This window comes from Mustela nigripes, chromosome 13 (assembly GCF_022355385.1).
Source record: "Mustela nigripes isolate SB6536 chromosome 13, MUSNIG.SB6536, whole genome shotgun sequence".
Classification (NCBI taxonomy): domain Eukaryota; kingdom Metazoa; phylum Chordata; class Mammalia; order Carnivora; family Mustelidae; genus Mustela; species Mustela nigripes.
In genome coordinates this window covers 110,690,128-110,715,255 of record NC_081569.1, presented here as the reverse complement: position 1 = coordinate 110,715,255, position 25,128 = coordinate 110,690,128, and the positions used below count along the sequence as shown (strand labels likewise).

The 25,128-nt window shown below is 35.6% G+C and overlaps 1 protein-coding gene and 1 pseudogene across 2 annotated transcripts in view; one reads left to right on the top strand and one right to left on the bottom strand.

The window, feature by feature from the left end:
- The window catches only part of FUT8 (fucosyltransferase 8), a 194,694-nt gene that overhangs the window by 84,929 nt on the left and 84,637 nt on the right, over positions 1–25,128 (bottom strand). For both annotated transcript variants that reach the window (XM_059373408.1, XM_059373407.1), the window contains exons 2-4: positions 5,241–5,356; positions 4,967–5,129; positions 794–908 (exon numbers count right to left, since the gene is read on the bottom strand). In XM_059373408.1, the coding sequence (XP_059229391.1) occupies positions 794–901 (108 nt within the window). In that variant the 5' untranslated portion in view covers positions 902–908; positions 4,967–5,129; positions 5,241–5,356. The remainder of the gene's footprint in view (positions 1–793; positions 909–4,966; positions 5,130–5,240; positions 5,357–25,128) is intronic.
- On the top strand, positions 15,305–15,541 carry LOC131998856 (cytochrome c oxidase subunit 7B, mitochondrial-like; annotated as a pseudogene).

Here is a 25,128-nt window from a genome sequence, read left to right as displayed (position 1 = left end):
CCTAAATCTCACTAACAAAGACGATTGATATCAGGACTGTGACATCCCACCAAAAAGTCTCCCAACTATCTTGATGTTAATGGCTGGTCTAAAGACAACCTTGATCAAGCTGCAAGGGCTCTGGTAACCAGGCAGGTGCCTTGTAGGCCCTCTTAACATATGAAAACTCCATTGAAACCTCCCTTCCCCTCACCTTCCCCCAAAGGCAAGGTACATAACCTGCCATCCCTCACAACCCTGGGCAGCAGCTCTTCCTCCCCACAGGTCCTGTCCCCGTGCTTTAATAAACCACCATTTTGCACCAAAGATGTCTCAAGAATTCTTTCTTGGTCATCGGCTCCGGACCTAAGCCCACCGAACCTCACCTAGGTTCTAGAACTTCATCAATACCACATGCTCCAGTTAGTACACTCCTTTCAATTTCTATGTGTCTAAATCCTACCCAACTGTCCTTTTCAGCTCAATTCAAATACCTTTTCCACAAAGCTATTTCTGACATCTTCCTCCAATGAGCATTTCATCTGTATGTCTCACATAAAATGTACCACTACCTACTTTGCATTGTGGGGTGTGTGTGTGTGTGTATGTGTGTGTGTGTAAGACGTAGCTCCTTTAAGGCAGGGGCTTTGTTTTAGCCATCTTTGTATTGCACTGAAGACATAACATAGGATCTTTCTGAATAAATACGTAAAACGAGTAAATACTTCAGGAAAATAAAAATGGCCAGAAAGACGAAAACCAACAGCAACTCTTAGTCTTATTATGATTTTATTTCTTTACCTAATTTTCTCACCTGAAGATATGTTATTCTCCGCTGGACCAGCTCTGTCAGATCTTTGGCCTCTTTTTCCCGCCAATCACCCGCTCCATCTGTTTGACTGAGGTAGTATAGATCCGTCATTATAGACCTATAAAACAAACATTTGGAAATCTAACTTATTTGTACTTCATTATAGGATTACACAAAATTATAAGACGAGAATCAAATTCTTCATGAAGATTGATGTTCACACTGACACTGGTTCTCATCCTTTATTTTCCTTCTTTTTTTTTTGGTTCTTTTAATTTTTTAAATAATTTCTATCCATGTTCTCAGTTTGATGAAACATTTTCATCATAGCTTCCTTTACATCTTAAAGTATGTTTGGCTTTTGTTCTTAAAACATATTTATAAAGGCAAATTTGACGTCATTGTTACATTTTATATCTATCTCGCAGATTTTTCTCTTTTCTTTTTCTTTGCTTTTCTTTTCTTTTTTTTTTGAAATTCAACAATTAGTCTGTAACATTCAAGACTCATTCCTACAGTAAATTTTCACTGTTGACAGAAACATATTGTTTTCCCCCAGGCCAGTCAGCTGTACTTATTTTCCAACAAAGAGCACTATAGACTTCAGGGGAAGTAGAAACTCATAGCAAAGAAACAGGTAAAGTACCATAAGGGAGAGAAATAAGTTGGTGCCAGTACTTGGATACTACATTTTTGTTCTGTCATTTCTTTGCCCCTCCTAAATTATCTCTTCATACATAAACACTATGTTGGAATAAAAGATGAGAGGAAAATTCTGACGTAACTGTTAAACAATGGTCCAAAGCAAAGTTCAGCAAACATTTTTCCGTAAAGGGCCAGAGAGTAAATGTTTCAGGATCTGTGGGCCTCTTTTGCTGTTGTCGCAGGAAAGCTGCCATAGACAATAAGTAAATGAATGCATGTGCCTATTTTCTAATAAAACTTTATTCACAAATATGGACTATGCCACAAAGTTGGATCTTTGGGAGATGCTTAGGTCATGAGGGTAGAACGCTTATGAATGGGATTAGTGCTCTTATAAAAGACCCCACAGAACTCCCTAGCCCCTTCTACCATGTGAGGACACAGTGAGAGGCGCTGTCCATGATAAAGAAAGCGGGTTCTCACCAGACACCAAATCTGGACTTGATCTTGGACTTCCCTGGCTCCATAACTGTGAGAAATGTTTCTGTTGTTTACAAGCTATGCCATCTTAGGTATTTTGTCATAGCAGCCTGAACAGACTAGACATTACTATTTACACTACAATGTCTCAGAGCTGTTTCAGAGCTTTTACCTTGTGTATGAAGAGTATCTACATCCCAGTTTAAAATAAGTCTCAATCAGGTCACATCTCAAAGAACTTAAGGTCTTCCTTCATTCCTTTTTGCGTATATGTGTGTGTGTGTGTGCATGAAATAAAAAACAAAGAACAGCTTTGAAGGTTCATAAAACTTTTCAAGAATGAAAATATCAACTCCTTGACCATTCAAAGACTAGTGGCATCTACCCTATAAAGTGAGTGAAAACACAAGCTATTGTGCTATAATAGCTATGATCAGCAATTCTGATCAAATAAATCTATAAGCTATTAACCTACTAATCTTCCCTATAACCAGATATTTCACCCCTTATCTGCGTCGAAGTCCTTTCCTTTGCTACACAATCCCCTATACACAGCATCAGTCAATCAGCACAATTAGCTATAAGTATCATTTATCATTGGGAAACACTTCATGTCAGTCTTACCAAAGCTGCTTTATATATATTACTGATAATGAGATGATGCAGACCAGGCCCAAGCAATGAGATTGCTGCTTCACCAGATGATTTCTTAATAATTTCAGTGAACTGAATTGAGGAAGAGTCCCTCAGCCCTGTAAGCCCTCCTTCTCCTTCAGTTTGAAGATTAATAATTGCTATAATCTACAATCAGAAAGAAGTAGCTCCAGGAACTATTTCATAAACACTGGTGTCTGGCAATATATAAGAAATGCAAAAAGAACCAAAGCAACAGTGATTAAGTTAAGTATGTCTCTGGGCAACTTAAGATGATGCTAAGGCAGAATTTTCCATGCTATCCCCAGAGGTTGAGGGAAAGATATGTATAGTAAGAAGGCCAAGCACTGAACCTACACTACTACACATATAATAAAATCACTATGACAAAAATAATCACTCTTAACTTAATCTCCTTCTCACTATTTCAAAGAGGCCACAATCAACTCATGCTCAATGATGTCAAAAGCAGCAGGTAAATTTGACTGTATTACTATGAAGTGTGGTAATATGCAATTGCTAGAATGAAATCATCACTTGAAAATCTAATAGTATCTAATAGTATCTTATAAATTAAAGAGACACTCAACATATGACTCACAAAGCCTGCTCTAGATATTTAATCCAAAAGCAATGAAAACATGTTTCTGCAAAAACATGCATGTTAATGTTTATAGTGGCTTTACACATAATCACCAGAAACAAGTAAACAACCCATATGTCCTTCAAATAGTGAACGGATAAACTATCGGTGGTATATCTATACAGTGGGATATTACTCAGCAATAAAAAGAATGAACTATGAATATACAAAACAACATGGGTGACTCTCAGACACATAAGCCGAGTGAAAGAAACCACACTCAAAAGCTACATAACATAATGATTGCATTTACACAAAGTTCTAGAAATGGCAAAATTATAGGTACAGGAAACAGCCCTAATGACTGACAAGGACTGGGGTTGGGAAGGTGACATTTTTGTTTTTAGTGAAATATTACTATTATTTAACTGATACTAAAAGGTAGTATCAGGAATCATAACATATTTAAAATAAAATTCAATTTACCAAAAATTTAACATTCATTTAATTCAACTTTGGGCCCAATACTTCTTACATTTATACATATTTTTCCATTTCTACATAGTCACAAAATATATGCACAAAATAATTCTTTAAATAATAATTTTAATGAAAAGACCTGAAGATTAAATTTTCAAGTACTTTAATCATTCAAACTTTAAAATTAAACACTAAGAATTCAAAATTCTCCTTTAAATACCACATAGTCTAGCCAACTCAAATCCTCTTCAGATCTACATTTTCCTCAATAAGCAAAGCACAGAAGCATATACAGCTCCAATTAGCAGAATCATGATGCCCAGAATTGTAGAGAAGAAATAAGGAAGGAATTAGTCAGCACTTGGTCTAATGGTCTAAGTATGGCTAAAACTTTCAAAGGGACTGCTGAATACCTCTTGAAATTTATGCTTACTTCTGTAGATTAAGGCTAAAATGATTCCAATAAACCGATGCATTTTATTTGTAATTTCACTTAAAACAGCAAAACAGTATTTCAAAATTCATACAGTATTGCTAATGATGTTAATATATATGAATTTTTGGTTGTGGAGTCATTCTTTTCTTCTTCACAGTGGTAGGTTGTGTTAATACAACAATTTTTCTTTTACTGTTCACTAATGAGACAGTAATTGCCATCAGAATCCTACTGGGAATATAGACTTGTATATATAATAGGCCTAAGGACAGATTTCATTTTATTTATAATGATTCTCAGATACATTGTGTTCTGCATGAATACACCAGTACCAAAATGTTTTCTTTTCTATGGAAGAGAAACTGCATATTTTGAGGAATGTGTAAACAGGAGAAGTAAATTTAACAGGAAATTTCAGATTCTTCTTTCTAGCAACTAAGTAGAAAAATAATTAAAAGATTGTAAACTTTTATCAAAAACCTGTTAACCTTTAATTAGAAATCCTAAAAAGGTGCTATTTTAAAGTTTTTAATGTTTGAATTAGAAACCTAACTGCCAGCCTCAGTATGAGTTCTAATGTACTGTAATGTAAAAACTACATACTCCAATTATTTATTATGTATCAAGGAAATTCATAGGAAGATATTTTAATGTATTATTGGCTGACACTCTACCTTCAGAGTTTACTTAGGGTTTACATAAAGATTTCTAGAAATACATTTTAAATCTTTTCCAGTGATATGTTTTAGTCGATGAAGTACATTTGGGAATTACTGTCCTTGAAACCTCAGGTACTCTTCTCCTAACTATGGTAGAGAAATTAACAAAAGTCCCAGTTTATATTCTTAGATTATAATCTTTATCAAAGCCCAAATTAAATGTAAAAAAAGAACAGCACCTTTCGTGATGTCCCAAATCTGACAGAAATTCATCTGCATGTCTTTGGAGTACACTTCCTTCTAAATTCTTTAATTTCTTCAATTCACTCTGTAGAAAAAACCAGAGCTCTTTAGCTCCATTTTCAATCCTCCTCCTTAGGATTTCATGATCTTTCCCCAGACCTGCAGTCAAAGAATAAATAGTATCAATATTCCCAACATTTTGATAAAGAAAATTTTTAATTGTGGTAATATCAATATATTAAAGAGGAAAAATGCCGTATCATCACCTACCATTTCTAGTTTGCTTCTTATAATTTTCAATCTGTTCTTTGGCCTTCAAAAGTTGTTCTTCTAAAGCACGAACCCTTCCTGAAGCTGGCCCCTGATCAACGGGGCCTTCTGGTATCCTGTAGTTAGAAAAAGAAAATGTAAATATTTAGCTTATAAATAATGCAACAAGATTAATGCTTACTTTGCTATAACATACTTATCAGTAACTCTAAAAGTCAGAAACCATAGATTAGAAGTACAAAATAAAATTTTCTCTCCAAAGGTGTAGGATAAGGCATAAATAATGGAATGATACTGAACAAAAACAGAAAAAAATAATCCAGCGCAGAGATCTAAGATCTTCTAGGAATAAAGGAATCTTTAGAACTGTGTCCTCTTACTGATTTGTTCTATCACATTGATTGATTTGTAAATGTTGAACCACACTTGCATCCCAGGGATAAATCCCACCTGGTCATGGTAGATAATCTTTTTAATGTACTGTTGGATTCTCCTATTAGCTAGGATCTTGTTGAGAATCTTGGTATCCATACTCATCAGGGATATCTGAAATTCTCCTTTTTGATGGGTCTTTGCCTGGTTGGGGATCAGGGTAATGCTGGCTTCACAGAAAGAGTCTGAAAGTTTTCCTTCTCTTTCCATTTTATGAAACAGCTTCAGGAGAATAGGTATTATTAAATATAGAAAGGGAAATCAGTTCCATTTATGACAGCACCAAGAACCATAAGATACCTGGGAATAAACCTAACCAAACAGGTATGGGATCTGTACTCAAGGAACTACAGAACACTCATGAAAGAAAGAAATTCATGAGAACACTCATGAAACAAAAAGATGGAAAAGTATTCCATGCTCATGGATCGGAAGAATAAACATTGTTAAAATGTCTATACTGCCTAAAGCAATCTATACTTTCAAAGCCATCCCAATCAAAATTCCACCAATAGTTTTCAAAGAGCTAGAACAAACAATCCTAAAATTTGTATGAAACCAGAAGAGACCCCAAATTGCTAAGGAAATGTTGAAAAAGAAAAACAAAACTGGGGGCATCATGTTGCCTGATTTCAAGCTTTACTACAAAGCTGTGATCATGAAGATAGCATGGTACTTGCACAAAAACAGACACATTGACCAGTGGAACAGAGTAGAGAGCCCAGATATTGACCTGCAACTCTATGGTCAACTAATCTTTGACAAAGCAGGAGAAAATATACAGTGGAAAAAAGACAGTCTTCTTCAATAAATGGTGCTGGGAAAATTGGGACAGCTATGTATAGAAGAATGAAACTTGACCATTCTCTTACACCATACACAAAGATAAACTCAAAATGGATAAAAGATTTCAACATGAGGCATCTATCAAAATCTTAGAGGAGAACACAGTAACCTCTTTGACATCGGCCACAGCAACTTCTTTCAAGATACGTCTCCAAAGGCAAAGGAAACAAAAGCAAAAATGAACGTCTGGGGCATCATCAAGATCAAAAGCTTCTGCACAGCAAAGGAAACAGTCAGCAAAACAAAGAGGCAACCCACAGAATGGGAGAAGGTATTTGCAAATGACACTAGAGACAAAGGGCTGATATCCAAGATCTATAAAGAAGTCCTCAAATTCAACACACACAAAACAGATAATCATGTCAAAAAATGGGCAGAAGACATGAAAAGACACTTCTCCAATGAACACATACAAATGGCTAACAGACACATGAAAACATGTTCATCATCATTAGTCACAAGGGAGATTCAAATCAAAACCACATTGAGATACCACCTTATTCCAGTTAGAATTGCCCAAATCAACAAGACAGGAACAACAAGTGTTGGAGAGGATATGGAGAAAAGGGAACCCTCTTAGACTATTGGTGGGAATGCAAGTTGGTGAAGCCACTTTGGAAAACAATGCAAAGATTCCTTAAGAGATTAAAAATAGAGCTACCCTATGACCCTGCAATTGCACTACTGGGTATTTACCCCAAAGATAAAGATATAGTGCAAAGAAGGGCCAACTGTACACCAATGTTCATAGCAGCAATGGCCACAGTCGCTAACCTGTAGAAAGAGGCAAGATGCCCTTCAACAGATGAATAGATAAAGAAGATATGGTCCATGTATTCAATGGAGTATTATGCCTCCATCAGAAAGGATGAATTATACAACTTTCGTATCAATATGGATGGGACTGGAGGAGATTATGCTGAGTGAAATAGGTCAAGCAGAGAGAGTCAATTATCATATGGTTTCAGTTACTTGTGGAGCATAAGGAATAACATGGAGGACATTGGGAGAAGGAGAGGAGAAGTGAGTTGGGGGAAATTGGAGGGGGGGCCAAATCACGAGAGATTGTGAACTCTGAGAAACAAACTGAAGGGTTTAGAGGGGAGGAGGGTGGTGGGATCGGTGAGCCTGATGGTGGGTATTATGGAGGGCACACATTGCATTGAGCACTGGGTGTGGTACATAAGTAATGAAGCTTGGAACACTGAAAAAAAAAATTAAAAAAAAAAAAAAAAGAACTGTGTCCTAAAAACTCTCATCATATTACTTAGAAAAACACCACCAGTAGCAAAGTGATCAGTTCTTCATTAGTGTCAAGAGCAGTAAAGGTGAAGGTAAGGCTGACAAAAAGGCTGAAGGGAAACAAGAAAGCATGTATCTGAACATGTGCCTGTGTTCAAATAGCAAATACAAATTACTTCTGAATTAATCACAATATTAGGCTATGTACATCGATGCTCTAATTCATGAACTTATGACCTTAGATTACTAAGTATTGGTTTTATAGAATAGTAGACAAGACTAGGAGATGAAGTATATTGGGGGGAAAAGCTGAAGATTAATGTCCTGTTTGTTTCTATCAGAAATAAAAAATATCAGTCAATAAAATAAAATGTTGGAACATAGCACAGGAACTCCAGGATCTCTTGTTTATATTATTAACCTATCTGTACAACTTCCAAACAAGACTTGTTTCTAACATGTTTTATTTTTATATGACTGTGGCAATATTCTGTACTCCATTATGGCCATAAAAGACATTTACATCCCAATCCTGGAACCTATAAATGCTACCTTATATGGCAAAAGAAACTTTAAATATGTGATTAATTAGGTTAAGGATATTGAGATGAGGGAGATAGTCTTGGATTAGCCAGGTGGGCCCTAACTGTAATCACAAAGGTTCTTATAAGCGGGAGGCAGAGGGAAATTCTACTGCAGAAGAGACGATGGTGTGGCTATTAGCTTTAAAGATGGAGCATGGGGTCATGAGCAACACATACAAGGAATGCAACTTTAGAAGCTGGAAAAAGCAAGAAAACAGATTCTCCCCTAGGGCTTCCTAGAGGAAATATGGCCCTGCTGACATTTTGGTTTGGGCTTAGTAAAACTCATTTCAGATTTCTGTCTCCCAAACTGTAAGAGAATAAATCACTATTGTTCTGAACCATAAAGATTGTGGTATTTGCTATAGCAGCAATAGAAAACTAACACACATACACATATCCATCTATCCATCCATCCTTCTGTATCTATACATTTGCATAATTATTGTGAAGATTCAACAATGGCTGTTTTCTTACAAAATCTATAAAAGTACTTAGCATAATTTTGGCAGTACACTATCAGGACTATTGTATCTGTGCTCAGTCATTTTAGAGATGAGCTGTAATTTCAAAATATCTGGGGTTATCCTTATCACAATCATTTTAAGGAAATAATTTTTATTTTTATTTACTTTATCTTTTTAAAAAGATTTTATTTGTTTTATTTGTCAGAGAGAGAGAGAGAGGCAGAGGGAGAAGTAGGCTCCCCACTGAGCAGGGAGCCTGATGTAGGTCTTCATCTCAGAACCCTGGGATCATGACCTGAGCTGAAGGCAGATTCCACCTGACTGGAATCAGGAGCCACCCAGGTGTCCCAAAGGAAACAATTTTTAAAATATACTTGGCAGCACTTAAATTCAGATGTCAATTCAGTCCTTTGATGCAAAGACTCCAATAGAGATTTTTTATACCTTTTTGAACACTTTTTATATAGTAGAGGAAATCAAATTAACTATTACTTACCTATACCACTTCAGAATACCTGTTTAGTAAAGAAACTCTTGGTACAGCACTACCAGAGTAAATGAGGTATTCTGTAATTGTATGCATTAACATTGAACAACAGCATGAAAAATAACCATTCTCTAATCATGAGTATCCCAGGCTACAAAATTTGAATTACAAAGCCTTCATTTGTATACATACAAAGTGAATAATGATAAAATAAATAGAGTTGTTAGGTGCACAATTACCCCATTCATAAGCTCAAATGTGCATACATTCATAAATGAGGCATTTCCTGGTATGTAGTTTTTAAAATTTGGCTCTTTATCTCTTTCTGAATTAGATGGCTGAATTCTAGGAAATAATTTGAAAACAGAATAAAACTACTACCTCTTGGGATTTATTCTGACAGCAATATGCCATAGGACAAGAATGTCCTTTTCCAGAACATATCTTAATGACAGAAAATTTCAGACAATACAAAGATAAGTCTAGGTTCTCCTTCTCATCTCATTTCTCCATATATTGATGGAGAAGTATTAGTGTAAAATAGGCAAGAAAAAGGAGCATAAAATCATTTCAGCAGATTTCCATTAAGTACTAAATCCAATCTAATTTTAATAAAACATACATGAACTAGTAATTTATATAACACTATAATATGCAATAATGTAATCCAACTGTGGATAAACTGTAGATAAAAGCAACGGAGAAGCCAATGTAAAAAAAATTACACAATAAGGACTATTCTTTCCAAAACCCATCCAGAAAAGAGTCAGTCTACAAGGACATTATCTGAATATTTGGGATTTGAGGGGTTTTTTTTTTTGTTTGTTTGTTTGTTTCAAATCATACTTACTATGCAAAAGATAGAGAACATATTCTGGCCAAGATGAATTAACAAAGAGATTAAATTTACCATAAGGCCTGAAACAACTGAAAACCCAGAAAAAATACATGACACAATGGTTTAATAAGACTGGAATCAGGAGACAGACACTAGAGAGATGGCAAAATAGGTGGTTCCCAACTTTAGTCCCCTTCAGGGAAAGGGCAACTAACAACTATCTATAGACAAGATATTTGTGAAGATCCCAATTGGCCCACAAAAACTGAGAAAAACCTCATTAGAATAAGGTAAGAGGAGCAGTTTCACTTTGACTGCATTGCTCCTCCTCCAAGACAGAGCAATGTTACACAAGGGGCTCCCCCGGTCCTACAGTTTCTCCAGTGAGAAAAGGAAGAATGCGAGGTGGACATCAAGCTTCCCTAGCATCCCTGATGTCTCCTGGGAGCTCCACTTAAGAAATGCCTCACAGAGGGCAGCCTGGGTGGCTCAGAGGGTTGAGCCTCTGCCTTCAGCTCAGGTTATGATCTCAGGGTCCTGGGACCAAGTCCCACATCGGGCGCTCTGCTAGCGGGGGGAGACTGCTTCCTCTTCTCTTCTCTTCTCTCTCTCTCTCTCTCTCTCTGCTTGCCTCTCTGCCTACTTGTGATCTCTCTCTGTCAAATAAATAAAAACTTAAAAAAAAAAAAAAAAAAGAAATGCCTCATGGAGACTACTGGGAGAATCAGTCACAGATAGAAGCCACTCATAGCAACAAGTGTACAGATCTTGGCCAACTGTATTCCTGTTAGTTGTGGGGCCTGAACAGATTCCTGATCCTGGATCCAATTATGTGCGGAGCTGAGTCAGTGCCTCCAACTGGCCAGGGAGCTTCAATGGCAGTTCTGCTTTGTTTGGGTCCCCAGTGAAAGGGATACGTCAGTGAGGAGCCCCACCTACACAAGAAGGAAGTCAGCAGCCCTGATCAAATGCTGAGCATAGCCTCCAGCCCCACTGCAGGAAGCCTGCCCTAAGCTGCTAGGCCTATGCAGCACATCCTATCGCCCACTGTACTAGCGAAACAAGTCACTGGCCACACCTAACTGCTGGGCATAGTCTCCAGCCCCACCCAACAGGGAAGCCTGACCAAAGATACCAGGTAGCCCTGGGTAGCATACACATTCTTTGGCCTGCCTATGCAGTGAAGCAAGTCAGTATCCCGTCAAACTGCTAAGTAGAGCCTCCACAGCTTCCAGCAGCTCCTGACTGGGAATCCTGGCCAGTGATTTCAGGCACCACAGAACCCATTCTACAGTTCCGTTCAGGTAGGGTGCCAACCCCAGTAGCAGCACCCCCTGCTGTCGAGCATAGCTTCCAGCCCTGCCTCACAGGCTTGCCCAGCCAGAGCCCCTGGTCAGTTCTGGAGCTCAACCTGACAGCTCTATCCAGCAGCACAGACAGCCTATAGTCCCATCCAGCTGCTGGGAATAGCTTGTAGACTCACCCAGACAGAATGCATAGCCAGTCACCCCACCTAATCACAATATAGCCTGTCTCTACCAGATCAGTGAGGCCAGAAGGTAACCCTGCCTGACCATGGAGCACAGCCTCTAGTCCCATCCAACTGTGGGGTACTGCTGGCAGTCCTTCCCAACTAGGAAGCCCAGCAAGAGGCACTAATAGCAAAGCACAGCCAGTAGCCTCCTCAATCGTAGAGCCTAGCCAGCAGCCTCACCCAGCTTGGGGTACAGCCTATAGCCCCATCTGATCAAGAAGCACAGCCTGAGTTCCCATCTGTTTGCAAAGCCCTGTGAATGGCCTTAATTGGATGTAGAGTCCCAGCCAGTGGCACCATCAAGCCACGGGGTGCAGATTGGAGACTCCAATCGACTAGAGGCAAATTCGGAGTTCAGCATGTGGCCTTGCCCAATCGCAGAGTGCACCAGCAATACCACCCTGCCAGGAAACATAAACTGCAACCTCCAACCATGTGCGACTGCAAAGCCCAGCAAGTAGCTCTGCCTGGATACAGATACAAACCAGTGGTTATGCTTGAATGCAAAGTCCAGCCATCAGACCCACCTGACTACAAAACAGTGGCAGTTACCCTAACCAATGTCAGAGCACAGACATTGGCCCCACCCAACTAGAGACCCTCAGAGCAAGCACTGTTTGCCAGAAACTGCTAGCAGCTGCCTACAGAACCCTCCCCTGAGCTCCATGGTGAAGATCTTTCTTTCCCTGCCAAAGCAAACCTACAGAGGCTGGAAAAGAAACTGCTTCCTCAAATGAGCAAATTACCAACATAAGAATATGAGGATTATGAAGAATCAAGTAAACATGACACCACCAAAACAAACTAATAAAGCTCTAAAAAACAAACCTTTAGAAATAAAGATCTAAAAAAAATAAAAAATTTTAAACAGGATCATTAACTATTTAAGAAAGAATTCAGAACAATCCTTTTAAAGGACTTTGGTAACTACTGGATAATACAGATAGGCAACTAAACAAAATTAGGAAAACAATATATGAACAAAAGCAGGAGGTTCAACAATGAAAAAGAAACCATAAAAAAAAAAGAAAGAAAAGAAAAGCAATTCTAGAGCTGGAAAATACAATAACTAAACTGAAGAATTCAACAGAGAGCTTCAACAATAGATCTGACCAAGTAGCAGAAAAAATTAGTGAATCTGAAGCAGGTCATTTGAAATTATTCAAAGGAGCAAGAAGAAAAATTTTAGAAAGTGAAAAAGACTATGAATTATGGGATTCCATAAGAGGAACAATCTATAATTATTGGAGTCCCAGAAGGATAAGAGGAGAAAGGGGCAGAAAACTTATTTAAAGATATGACTTCCCAAATCTGGTGAGAGATGTGGACATCTAAGTTCATGCAGCCTGAAAGTCCCTGAAAAGTTTCAATCTCCCACCAAATCTTCTCTAAGGCACATTATAATAAAACTATCTAAAATCAAAGACAGAAAATTTTACAAGCAGCAAGAGAAAAAAAAAAATCTTACATACAAGGGAACCTCCATGAGGCTATCAGTGCTTTCTCAGGAGAAATCTTACAAGTCAGAATAATATATTCAAAGTGCTGTAAGAAAAATACTACCAACCAAGAACACTTTATCAGACAAAGCTGTCCTTCAAAAATGAAGTAGAGATAAATAATTTCCAAGAGTACCAGAAGTTGAGGGAGGACATCACCACCAGAACAGCCTTATAAGAAATGCTTAAAGAAATTTCTTTAAGTTGAAATGAAAAGATACTATTTAGTAACATGAAAACATATAAAAAATATAAAACATAGTAGTAAAGTATATAACCAAATTCAGAATACTACAGTACTGTAATATGGTAGTGTTTTAATCATTTCATTCTGGTATTAAAGTTAAAAGACAAACTATAATTACAATTATTTGTTAACCCCTATACAACATAAAAAGATATAATTGTGACATCAAAACATAAAATGTGCGGAGAGGGTAAAAGGGTAGAGGTTTATTTGAATGATCCAAGTTAGGATGTAATCAGCTTAAAATAGACTGTTATAAGTTATTTCATGTAACTCTCACGGTAACCACAAAACAAGAACCAACAGTAGATGCACAAAAGATAAAGAGAACAGAAATCAAAGAATACTACCAAGTAAAATCATCAATTACAAAGGAATATAGCAAGAGAGGAAGAAAGAGGGGGAAAAACTACAAAACATCCATAAAATAATATGATGACATTAGTGCTTACCCTACCAATAAGTAAATGGAGGGGGTGCCTGAGTGGCTCAGTTGTTAAGCATCCGCCTTCTGCTGAGGTCATGGTCCCACGATCCTGGGACTGAGTCCCACATCAGGCTCCCATCAGGCTCTCTGCTCGGCTCCCTGCTTCTGCCTCTCACACTCCCCCTGCTTGTGTTCCCTCTCTCTCTCATTGTCTCTCTCCACCAAATAAATAAATAAAATTTAAAAAGTTGTAAATGGATTAAATTCTCCCAAAAGGAACAGAAAGGCTGAACGGCTAAAAAAATAAGATCTGGGTATATAATGCTTGTAATAGTTACATCAGCTTTAAGAACACTTAAATAGGCTTCCAGTGAAAGGATGAAAAATGATATTCCAAGAAAATGGTAACCAAAAGAGAGCAGGAGTAACTATTCTTATATCTGACAAAATAGACTTTAAGTCAAAAACTGTAACAAAAGACAAAAGAAGTTCATTATAGAATGATAAATACATCAGTCTTCAAAGAATATATATCAATTTTAAACATGTATGTACCTCACATTAGAGCACCTAAATATATTAACCAATTATTATCAGATCTGAAGGAAGAAACAGACAATAATAGCAGGTTCCACTACTATTATGGGGATCCCACCTCCAACAATGGACTGATCATCCAAACATAAAATTAATAAGGAAATACTGGATTTGAACTATACTTTAGACAAAAATGACCTTGTAGACACATATAGAACATTCCAACCAACAGCAGCAGAATACACATTCAAGTAGATATGGAAGATTCTCCAGGACAGATCATATATTTTAGGTCACAAGAAATGTCTTAGCAAATTTAAAAGACTATAATCAGACCAAGTCTCTTTTTTGACCAAATGGTATGGAACCAGAACTAGGTAACAGGAGAAAAAAATGGAAAATCCACAAATATGTAGAAATAAAAACAAAGCAAAGACACACTCCTGAGCAAAAAATGAGCCAAAGAAAAAAATCAAAAAGGAAATTAAAAAAATATCTTGAAATAAATGAAAATGGGAAACCAACATACCAAAACATAGAGGATACAGAAAAGCAGATCTAAGACAGAAGTTGACAGTGATAAATACTTATATTAAGAAATGAGACATTCGAATAAACAATCTAAATTTATATTTTAAGGAAATGGAAAAAGAACACACAAATTCCAAATAAGCAGAAGGAAGGAAATAAAAATACGAGCAAAAAGAAAATGAAATGGATTAGAGGGAAATAATAAGACAGCTTAATGAAACTAAAAGTTGGTTTTTTGAAAAGATAAACAAAACTGGTAAACCTTTAGCTAGATTTACCAAGAAAAAAAAGACAAAAAAAAAAATTAGAGGTTTTTTAGGGCTCTTTGCAAGGGGACTTAGCACGAAGTTGTAGCAAACCAATAGCTGCAGTTTCCATTTTGTCTTCTGCTTCATGATGTTTCCCACATGCTCTAAAATGTCTCTAAGTTGTCTCCAATTTCAAAGCACTCAGCAAACAATGGCAAGATAGAACTACCAGAAAGGGACACTTGATTTCCACACCAAATGTGGCAATGCTGTATTAACTAGTAGAGCCACTTTCTGTGTTACCAAACAGGCATATACAGCAACACAAATTGGAATAGAATGGAACCTGTCTCCTGTTGGCACATTCAACCCAAAGGAATGATCAGTAATCACCCCAGCTGGTATAATATGGAATTGTTTTAAAATCAACTCATAATTGATGACAAGTAAAAGTACTGTGGGCCAATTAAAATACGGCATGACTGAAGAAATAAACTACATCTGAAACCTTAAAAACAATCAGAGATGAAAGAGAAGACAGTACAACTGGTACCATAGAAAAGCAAAGAATTTTAAGAGACTATTAGGAATAATTATATGCCAACGAATTGGACAACCTAGGAGAAATGAGTAAATTCCTAAAAACATACAATCTATCAAGAAATAAAAAAATCTGAAAAACAATCTGAGGGTTTTGCAGGGACAGGGAGTGGGAGGTTGGGGGAACCAGGTGGTGGGTATTATGAAGGGCACATATTGCATGGAGCACTGGGTGTGGTGCATAAACAATGAATTCTGTTATGCTGAAAAGAAATTTTTAAAAAAAGAAGAAAAAATCTGAATATACTAATAATGAGTAAGAAGATTGAGCAAGCAACCAAAAATCTCCCAAGAAAGAAAAGTTCAGTACCAAATGGCTTCAAGGCCAAATTCTAAAAAACATTGAAAAAAAAAAAAGTTAATGCCAATCCTTTTCAAACTGTTCCAGAAAACTGAAGGGAACACTTCCAAATTCATTTTGCAAGGCCAGCATTACCCTGCTACCAGAGCCAGATACGGATACTATAAGCCAATATCCCTGATGTATACAGATGAAAAAATTTTCAACAAAATACTAGCAAACCAAATTAAACAGCAAATTATGAGGATCATATACCATGATCAAGTGGAATTCATTTCTAGGATACAAGGATGGTTCAATAATGTGATTAAATCTGATACATCACATTAATAGAACAAGATATAATCATATGATTATCTCGATACTGAAGAAGTATTTGATAAATTCAACATTCTTTCATGTTAAGATGTCTCAACCAAATGGGTATGAAAAGGAATGTACCTCTACATAAGAGGCCAAATATGACAAGCCTATAGCTAACATACCCAATGTTAAAATGTTGAAAGCTTCTCCTCTTAAGATCAGGAAAAACACAAGAGAGCCCACTCTCCCGACTCCTATTAAACATAGTACTGGAACTCACAGCCAGAACAATCAGGCAAGAAAAAGAAATAAGAAGCACCCAAATCAGAAAGGAAAGTAAGACTGTCTTTGTTTGCAGATGATATAACCTTGTATATAAAAAATGCTAAAGACTTCACCAAAAAAATTATTAGAACTAATCAATAAATTCAGTAAAGCAGCAGGATACAAAAGAAACATAGAAAAATCAATTACATCTCTATACACTAATAATGAAACATCTGAAAAAGAAATTTTTAAAAGTCCATTCACAATAGCACCAAAAAAATAAATAAATAAAATACTTAGGAATAAAAAGGGAGGTGAAAGATTTGTACACTGAAAACTATGACTTTGATGAAAGAAGATATAAATAGAAAAATATTCATGTTCTTAAAGCAGTAACATTGTAAGATATCCATACTACCCAAGCTATCTATAGATACAACACAATCCTTGCCATAATTCTAATGATATTTTTCATAGAAATAAAAAAAAAATCCTAAAATTCATATGGCAACAGAAAAGACACTGAATAGACAAAGCAATATTAAGAAAGAACAAAGTTGGAGGCATCACACTTCCTCATTTCAAACTCTATTACAAAGCTGTAGAACATAAAGCAGTATGGCATGATATTAAAAAAAAAAACACAGATTTTTTTTTACAGACCAATGAAACAGAATCAAGAGCTCAGAAATAAGGTCTTGCACATGGAGTCAACTAATATTTAACAAGGGAGCCAGGAATACTCAAGAAGGAAAGGATCGTTCTCTTCAAGAAATGATGCTAGGAAAACTGGATAACCGTATGCAAAAGGATAAAACTGGACCCCCATCGTACCACTACTCATACACTTTAACTCAAAATGGATTAAAAACTTAAATGAAAGACCTGAAACCATAAAACTCTAGAAGAAAACATAGGGAAAAACTTGACACTGGTCTTAGCAATGATTTTTTTTTCCTAACAGCAAAAGCATTAGCAACAAAAGCAAAACCAACAACTGGGACTACATCAGATTAAAAGGCTTTTGCACAGCAATCAAAATATCAACAGAATGAAAAGGCAATCTATTGAATGGGAGGAAATATTTGGAGACCATGTATCTGATAAAGGGCTAATACCAAGCAACTATAAAATACTCATGTAACTTCGTAGCAAAAACGAAAATCTGAAAAAAAAATCATCTGATTAAAAAAATAGTAAAGGGCCCGAATGCACATTTTTCCAAAGTCAATATATAAATGGCTAACATTTGCAAAGCTACATGCAAAATAATCAGCATCACTAATCATTATGAAAATGGAAATAAAACCACAATGAGATACCACCTCACACCTGTTGGAATGATTGTCATCAAATAGACAAGAAATAACAAGTGCCAGTAAGGATGTGGAGAAAAGGAAACTTTTACATTGCTGGTAAGAATATAAATTGATTCAGTCTATATGGAAAACAGTATGGACATTCCTTACAAATTTAAAAATAGGACTATCATATGATCTAGTAATCCTACTGGGTCTATATCCAAAGGAAATAAAATCAGTATCTCTAAGAAATATCTGCATTTCCATGTTTAATGCATCAATATTTATAATACCCAAGGCATGGGAAAAACCTAGCTGTCTGCTGAAGGTTGAATAGATAAAGAATATATGGTATAAATTGTATGTGTGTGTGTGTGTGTGTATGTTGGCATTGAGTGTACACACACACACACACACAGAGCTATATTATTCAGCCCTAACAAAGGTGGAAATCCTGCCATCTGCAACAATACACACAAACCTTGAGGGCATTATGTTAAATGAACTGTAAGTCTGACAGAAAAAGACAAATGCTGTACAGTCTTATTTTTATGTGAAATAGAAAAATCAGAAACTCACAGAAATGGGGAGTAGACTATTATTGCCAAGGCCTGAGGGGTGAAGAAAATGGGGAGATACTGGTCAAAAGGTATAAATTTAACTTTCTAAGATGAATAAATTCTGGGGAATTTAATGTACAGCATAGTGACTATGGTTAACAATACTGTATTATATACTTGAAAATTTCAAAGACAGTAGACGTTCAATTATTCTCACTACAAAAAAAATGGTAATTATGTGTTGAGATGGTTGTGTTAACTAACCTTTTAGTAGTAATCATCTCATAATATAGATATGTATAAACCATGTTGTACAACCCAACTTTATGTCATGTATTAATCACATCCCAAGAAAGTTGAAAAAATACTGGAATCAGACAACAAAGGGCAGTGACTCCCAGAGAAGGAATATAAATGATGATTGCCCTTCTACTGCCCCAGTTTACTGCCTTGAGAGATTTCTGACTACATAGAAGGAGAATTCAGGTGGAACCGGGTACATGTTCTAAAGTGATAAAGCTGTGTCTAAAAAACCGAGATAGCTAGAGTTTGGATGACCAAAGTACCACAGAAGAGAGAGCTGAACAAGGAGAAAACTCCAGAGATATGCATAGTACTACTTGACAATCAGTGCATGTACGTAAAGAATCTACTGAAGGCTGAGAAAATAATTCTCTCAAAGAATGAATGAAATCAATGCCTGGCATTCATTCAAAGTTGGGAACAGTTCCTGATCTTACCAGTTAAACTGGAAAACCTCATAGTTCATGGGGCATTGGGTATAATGTTCAGAGAATCTGGTATCAGTTGGTGGGGGAATTAGCCACAGACTAAACATTACTTGGATCATGCCTAACATTTCTTAGAGGGAATATCCCAAAGGATCAAACTATTACCAAGTAACTCAACTTAACCCAGAACAAAGCTTAAGAATATTTGGAAAAACACAAATATATCTAGTAAGCAACAGGGCAAAGGTAATAATCTCTGAAATCCAACAAAAAGTTAACAGACATGCAAAGAAACAGGAAAATATAATCCATAATAAGGGGGGAAAAATCAATCAAGCAAAACTGACATGTTAAAACTAGCAGATAAGGAACAGTTGTTATGACATTTCATCTCTTCAATAGTTAAGCAGAGAGAAAGAGAATATAAAAAACATACTATATGGACATTGGGGAAGGTATGTGCTATGGTGAGTGCTGTGAAGTGTCAACCTGGCAATTCACAGACCTGTACCCCTGGGGCTAATAATACATTATATGTTAATAATAAAAAAAATACTAAACATAAAAAAAGATCCAAGTTGAACTTTGGGAAACGAAAGTTAACAATACCTAAACTGAAAAATACAACCAATGGGATTTATTACAAATTATATGTTGTAGCTTCTACCTTAAGGACCTAGGAAAAAAGAGCAAATGAAACCTGAATTAAGTAGAAAAGGGGAAATAATAAAGATCAGAGATGAAATCAATGAAATGGAAATAAGAAAAGAATAAGAGAAAAATCAATGAAACTAAAAGCTGATTCTTTAGAAAAAATTGAAAATGCAAAAACCTAAAATAGCCTAAACAAATCTGAACAAGACTAAGAAAACTGAGACTTACACCATCTGATATTAAGATCTACCATAAAGCTATAATAATCAAGACATTCATTTGCTAGAAATAAAGACAGACAACGAGATTTATTGAAACAGAAGACGAGTCCAGGAAGAGGTTTCCACGTACATGTAAAGGTGATTTCTCAAAGTCACAAAGGCAATCTACCTGAAAAAGGATAGCTTTTACAACAATCAAACTTCTGTAAGAAAATAAGAAATTACCTTTGTGATCCTCAGTTAGGCAAAATTTTCTTAGATATGACACAAGATTTGTAAAAGAAGAAAATGGATAAATTGGACTTCGCTGAAATTAAAAACTCTTTTAGAAAAACATTAGTAAAATGATGAAAAAACAAAACAGAGACTTAGAAGATAATATTTGCAAATCCCCTATCTGTTAAAGAACTTGTATCTAGAATATACCCAGGATCTAATCATCAGAAAACAATCCCCCACAAAAATGGACAAAAAGATTCTAGTAGACACTTCACTAAAAAAGATGCAAAAATAGCAAATAAGTACATTAAAAGATGTTAAACATCCTTAGTCATTAGGAAATGCAAGAAGGGTAGAATGTGTGGCTGTCCTGGTTCACTGCTTAGAGCTGACATCCTGAATATGAAACTGATTTTCCTGCCCATGATCCTCATTTCTCATTCCTTATTTAAAGTGCCTTTATAAATGCCTAGAAACAGACTCTTAACTACATAGAGAACAAACTGATGTTTACCAGAGGGGTGGGGGGTGGAGGATGGGTGAAGTAGGTGATGGGGTGTAAGAAGTGCACTTATTCTGGAACACTGAAAAGAAATTAAAAAAATAAATAAAATTTTTAAAAAGAAGAAGTGCACTTAATCATGAGGAGCAATGGGTGTTGTATTTAAGTGTTGAATCACTAAATTCTCCTGAAACTAATATTACGCTGTATGTTAACTAACTGGAATTAAAAATATAAACTTGGGGGGGGGGGAATAATGCCTACAGGTTAGGCTTTTCTGAGATTTGTTGTATACATCAAAAGTTGCAAAATTCTCCTGAATAAAACATTTGACAAAAATATTTATTAAAGCATGAAGTTGCCCTACTAATACCCAAACATAAGCCTCACTCTTCAAGGAATTCAGTGGATCTATCCAAAAATATGAAGGCCAGTAAATTCTTACTTTCTAGTCAGAATAAGAAAAAAACAGTGAATCTGTAGCCTAAGTAGAATGATTATAGAGCATTCTCAGAAAAATTAAACTTGCATCGTCAGAAATGTATTTAATAATTGATTTAAACAGGTTGCCTTTCTTAAACACTTAAAACAATTATGCCTTGAATGTTGGAACAATAAAGATCTTAAGAAAAAGAACGTAGGCACAAATAAGCAGTATTAGGAATGAAAAGAGAATTATAAACACAGATTAGGAATGTCAAAATTCATCACAAAATACTATAAATATATTCAGAGAAATTATTTTTTTTTATTTTAATTTTTTATTTTTTATAAACATATATTTTTATCCCCAGGGGTACAGGTATTCAGAGAAATTAAATTACCAAATAGATTAAAAAAGAAACAGAAGTTGAATCACTTGCCAAAAATCTATTGAATTAAAAAAAAAAATCTCTAGGTCCAGGCATTTTTATTTATTCATTTATTATTTTTTTAAAAATTTATTTATTTATTTGACAGAGAGATAGAGAGACAGGAAACGTAGGCAGAGTGGTAGGCAGAGGGAGAGGGAGAAGCAGGCTCTCTCCACTGAGCAGGGAGCTTGATGCAGGGCTTGAAACCAGGACCCTGGGATCATGACTTGAGCCAAAGGCAGCCACTAAACCAACTGAACCACCCAGGGGCACCTCATTTATTTTTTTTTAAAGATTTTATTTATTTATTTATTTATTTATGAGAGACAGAGCAGAAGCAGAGGTAGAAGCAGGTTCCCCACAAAGCATGGAGCCCGATGCAGGACTTGATCCCAGGATGCTGGAATCACAACATGAGCCAAAGGCAGCTGCTTAACCTACTGAGCCACCCAGGCACCCCTAGACATTTTTACATAGGAGTTATAAAAAAATCTTCAGAAAACAATTATTTGAATTGAAGTTTTCTATGGATTATATTAAGAGAGGATCCTCTAAAATTCCATTCCTGAGATTAGTAGAAGGTTGATATAAAAGGAGTATAAAGATCAAGAAAATGAAAATCAAAAAGCCAATTCAATTTAAAATTTATTTTCAAAATCTGAAGTGATATATTAACAAATACAGCAATATATTTAAAATTACATCATGACTACCCATACTTTATCAAAGACTAACAGATTGATTTATGATTAGAAAAGATATTCATGTAAATTCATTGCATTAACAAATTAAAGGAAATAAATAAAATCACAAGTGCAATAGAAACAGGAAAAAGTCATTTGACAAATTTTAAAAATTTCTCAATATAAAATTCATTTTTGTTGTTCTGTTAGTCACCATACAGTACATCATTAGTTTTTGATGTAGTGTCCCAAGATTCTTTATTTGTGTATAACACTGAGAACTCATTATAACACATGCCGTCTTTAATACCCATCATTATAAAATTCTTAACAAGGAAAATTGATAAGGTGTAACTATCATAAATTCAAAGTAAATATCACATTCCATGGATCAAATAATCAAAAGTATACCTTTTAAAGTTAAGAATAAAAGAAGGAATGTCTGCCCTTCACTACCACTGTACTCAAGTCTTAGCCAAGGTAGTAAGAAGGATGTAAGACAAGTAGAGAAAAGGAAGAAACTGTTGATATTCACAGATGATATGACCTTTAATGCAGAAAATCCAAAATAATCTACAAATTAATAAATACTAAAAGAGTTTAGGGGAATTGCTAGATACAATATTAAGGTATAAAAATTATTTAGGGTGCCTGGGTGTCTCAGTCAATAAGCATCTGCCTTCTGCTCAGGTCATGATCTCAGGGTCATGGAATCAAGTCCTGCATTGAGCTCCCTGCTCAGCAGGAAGCCTGATTCCCTCTCCCACTCCCCCTGCTTGCATTTCCTCTCACTGTCTCTTCTCTGTCAAATAAATTAAAGAATCTTAAAAAAAAAAAAAAATTAGTCTAATGCTCCTAAACAACAATAAGCACAAATTACAAAATGTATCTTTTAAAAACATCACCTTTAAAATAGTAACTATACAAAACAATCAATTACTAAGGAATAAATCTAACAAAAGATAACATGATTTGTATGGGGGGAAAACCCATGTATTTTCTGAAGAGCTAATTGCTCCCCAAATTGATCTTAGATGCAATTCTAATAAAAAATTACCAAAAATTTAATTGAATTTGACAAAGTGATGCTAAAATTCATACGAAAAACCAAACGCCTCTAATAGACCAGATAATTCTGCAAAATAATAATTAAAACATTAAAACAGTGTGGCATAAGATCAGATAAACAGACTAATGAAACAGAATAAAGTACCTAGAAATAGATTCCAGTATGTATGACAGAGGTATCATTCTAAATTACTGGGGAAAAGATAAATTACTCAATAAATGATCACTGAGATATCTACTTGGAAAATGTGAAAAATAATCTGACAATTAAAACTTTAAAACTTTAGAAGAAATTTTACATTATTCAAGATCCTGGGAAAAAAGATTTATTGTAAATAAGATTTTAAAAGTCCAGGAGCACCTGGGTGGCTCACTGGTTAAGCATCTGCCTTCGGTTCAGGTTCAGGTCATGATCCCACAGACCTGAGAAAACCCCTGCTCAGAGGGGAGTCAGCTTCTCCCTCTCCCTCTGCCTCTGTCACTCCCACCCCCTCATGCACACACAAGAACTCACTCTCTCTCTCTCTAATAAATAAAATCTTTAAAAAAAACAAAACAAAACCCAAGATTTTAAAAGTCTAAACTATGATTTGATAAATCAGATTGATAATCTGATGGTCCTGAATAGGAATTTCTATGCAATACAGTTTAAATGCAAGTTATAGATGTACAGAAGAGAATGGAAAATACCTAATCATTACCTAGATTATATAAAGAAAATAATCCAATAGGAAAATGTGCAAAGTATATGAACTAGCAATTCATAGAAAAGGACTTGACTGAATAATACTCCTCAGAAATGACCAACTCTAAAATCTGACTAACTAGGATATTCAAATTACAACAGAGATACCATTTCTCACCTATTAGACTGATAACCAAAAAGTGTGATACTGAATGCTGGTGAGGACATAGGGCAGTATTTGGAACTACTCTATTAGTTTGCTAGAGCTGCCATAACAAAATACCATATACTGGTGGCTTAAACAATAGAAACTTGTTTTCCCACAGTTATGAAGGTTAAAAGTACAAAATCAAGGTTTGGTTTCTTCTAAGGCCTTTCTCTGTGGCTCGTAGAAAGCTCCCTACTCATGTGTGTTCACATGTTATTCTGTGTGATTGACTTCCTGATTTCTCTTTTGTGTATCCAAATATCCTCTTTTTATAAGGACACCAGTTAGATTGTTCTAGGGACATTCCTAATGGCTTCATTTTAACTAATAAGCTCTTTAAAAGCCCTACTCCAAATATAATCACATTCTGAGCTACTGGGGGAATAGGGCTTCAACAGACAAATCTGAGGGGCAGGGGAGACACATATAATAAAGGTAGAGAGATAAAAGTAGAATAATCCATTTATAAAATAACCATGAAATTACTTCAAAGTCAAGGATGCCCATATATTAAGACTCAGCATATGTCCTTCCAGCTAATCACCCTAGAGAGACTTTGGCACATCAACACAAGATGCTTTCTATTCATCAATAGAGTAATGGGTATATCTCCAAGTATGGCTTATGCAAAATCCTGCACAAGTATCACAATGTTGAATGAAAGAAGTCACAGAATACATACATATGTAGTGTGAAACATTCATATAAATCTTTAAAACATTAAACAACATGCTTTCATATATATATACTTACACAATATAAGAATAAAAGTATGGACAGAAGGTATATATAATAGTCAATAGTGATTACCT